Below are 2,865 nucleotides of genomic sequence, written 5' to 3'. Positions count from 1 at the left end.
GGGATGGGCAACTGGCGGCCCGGGGGCCGCACACGGCCCTCGTCATCAGTCAGTGCGGCCCGCGAATAGATCAATAATAATTTATTAATAAAAAAAAAAAAAAAAAAAAAAAAAAAAAAAAAAAAAAAAAAAATGTAATTCTACTTTTGACCGATAGAGGCGCACCGTGCCCAAACAATAGCGGGCACGGGCCGCTTTGCAACGGAGAGAAAGAGTCGGGAGCCATGGCAACGAGCAGCGGCATCAAGAGAAAACTTGACCGAGAAAATCGCATTTTTCAGAGAAAATGGGAAGAAGAGTACCTTTTCACCGAATTCAAAGGAAAGCCAATGTGTCTAGTTTGCTTGGAGACATTATCAGCCCTGAAAGATTATAATTTAGGCCGACATTACAACACCTTGCATAAAGTTAAATTTGAGAAATACACTGGAGCTGCCAGAACCGCTGTAGTAGCTGACCTCAAAGCAAAAGTATGTAAACAGCAGCACTTTTTCACAAAAGCTACGACGTGTCAGGAGTCAGCCATCACAGCGTCTTATGATGTGGCACTCGAACTTGCCAGGGCAAAGAAGCCACTGTCGGATGGAGAAGTTGTTAAGAGGTGCGCGGTGAAAATGGCCAAAGCATTTGGTGACAACAACATAGCTAAAAATTTTGAAGCTGTGTCCTTGTCCCGACGCACAGTAACACGCAGGATTTTTGACATCCACGATCACGTCGATGTAAAAATGAAACAAGTCATGCAGGACTGCAAATACTTCTCATTAGCTTTGGATGAGAGTACAGATGTGACAGATGTCAGCCAACTGCTGGTTTTTGCGAGAACGATTGACAATTCATTTTATGTACATGAGGAGTTACTGAAATTTGCATCTCTGCACGACACTACTAAAGGCAGCGATATATTCAACGCCGTTACCGGTGCTGTGGGTGAATACGGTGGCTTTGAAAAGCTGTCAGCTGTTGTTACGGATGGCGCACCTGCGATGCAGGGAAGACACCGAGGTTTCGCCGGGCTACTCAGGCAGAGCGGAGTAAACTGCCCTATACTGCACTGCATCATCCATCAGGTGAGTAGCGTCATATTAATTGTGAGATGTAGGCTACTGTAGAACTGTTGTGCCGTGGTTACATAAAATAGAACCACATACAAACAATATATTTTATGACCGCAACTATTTTTTTCTAATCTTTCCAGGAAGCCCTCTGCGCAAAGACGTTAAACTTTGGCCACGTCATGGATTTGGTGACAAAAGTCACTAATATCATCAGAGGAGGGAACAGATCGCTATGTCACCGGAGGTTCATCACCTTTCTGGATGAAGTGGATGCCGAGTATGGGGACTTACAACTTCATACGGATATCAGGTGGATGAGTCGAGGAAAGTGTCTGGAGCGTTTTTTTGCACTGCGCTCGGAAATACCAGCGTTCTTGGAGAACAGCATTAGTGGCGATGCAAGTGCATACTGCGGAAAGCTAAAAGATACAAAGTTTCTTTGTGACATGGCCTTTCTGACAGACATCAGCGCGCACCTCAATCACCTCAACACACTCTTACAGGGGAGAGATCAAACAGTGTGTGATCTCTTTTCTCACATGACCGCATTTCAGCGCAAGCTCAGGCTCTTTATTGATGGCTTTTCTTCCCCTCCTGCAAATCTGGCACATTTTCCCGCATGCGCTGAGATTCGCAAAGAGAGCCCCCAGTGTGAAAAACAAATCCAGAAATACAGAGCAGACCTTGAAAAATTACAGGAGCAATTCAACAATCGTTTCCAAGATTTTCACGAGATGCAACCACGAATTGCGCTATTCACAGACCCCCTTTCTGCTGCGGTTAGCGCACAACCATCGGAGCTGCAGCGCGAACTCTGCGAGCTGCAGGCAGACCCGTTTTTTCAAGCAAAGCGCAACGAGAGGGGAATTTCATTTTGGAGACTTCTTCCTGAGGCCCGTTTTCCACGTCTCCGAGATTTTGCCCTTTCAATGGCCAGTATGTTTGGGAGCACTTACATTTGCGAGAGCAGTTTTTCCACCATGAAGCACATAAAATCCAAAGAGAGAAACAGACTCACCGATGAAACACTGTTTCATTTGATGCGCATTGGGACCACAAAAATTGACATTGACATCCAATCCATTGTGAGCCAGCAGGCCAAACCACAGGTCTCTCATTAGCCTTTATTAATGTTGGGCCTCTGTGGTCTAGTTTTTTACTATTATTGAATGTGAGCTATTTGCAATCAGTTTTTTTTTTTTTTACTTTTTTGTTCTTTGTTATAAATGAGTTCAGTTTTGCACTTTTTTAAAGCAAATGTTTTGTCTTTGTTTCTTATAGACATGTTAAAATGTATTTATTTTATACACACACTATTTGTAGTCAGTTTTTCAAGCTAATTTTTTTGTTCTTTGCTATAAATGAGTTCAGTTTTGCACTTTTTTAAAGCAAATGTTTTGTCTTTGTTTCTTATAGACATATTAAAATGTATTTATTTTATAGACACACTATTTGTAATCAGTTTTTCAAGCAAACTTTTTTGTTCTTTGTTATAAATGAGTTCAGTTTTGCACTTTTTTAAAGCAAATGTTTTGTCTTTGTTTCTTATAGACATGTTAAAATGTATTTATTTTATACATACACTATTTGTAATCAGTTTTTTAAGCAAACTTTTTGTTCTTTGATATTAAAGAGTTCAAATTCCTTTTTGCACTTTTTTTTAAAGCAAACTGTTTCTCTTTTGCTTAAGGACATATTAAAATGCATTTATATGCAGAATATAGTTGTATATTGGTGCAGTAAAAATACAGATATAAATTTGTACAAAATTTGTTCTTATTGAGAATCATTTGTAGCGTCTTTCATA

The 2,865-nt window shown here is 40.6% G+C and overlaps 1 protein-coding gene across 1 annotated transcript; it reads left to right on the top strand.

Moving 5' to 3' along the window:
- Window positions 1–214: 214 nt before the first annotated feature.
- On the top strand, window positions 215–2,179 carry LOC118558940 (general transcription factor II-I repeat domain-containing protein 2A-like). Its single transcript, XM_036129534.1, has 2 exons — window positions 215–1,070; window positions 1,199–2,179. Exons 1-2 carry the CDS (start codon window positions 225–227, stop codon window positions 2,177–2,179), a joined length of 1,827 nt encoding a protein of 608 aa, XP_035985427.1. The 5' UTR covers window positions 215–224.
- Window positions 2,180–2,865: the final 686 nt, after the last annotated feature.

The sequence above is a fragment of the Fundulus heteroclitus genome, unplaced genomic scaffold, assembly GCF_011125445.2.
Source record: "Fundulus heteroclitus isolate FHET01 unplaced genomic scaffold, MU-UCD_Fhet_4.1 scaffold_182, whole genome shotgun sequence".
Lineage (NCBI taxonomy): Eukaryota > Metazoa > Chordata > Actinopteri > Cyprinodontiformes > Fundulidae > Fundulus > Fundulus heteroclitus.
Note: the sequence above shows the minus strand (reverse complement) of the source record. Positions and strands in the feature narration are given on the sequence as shown.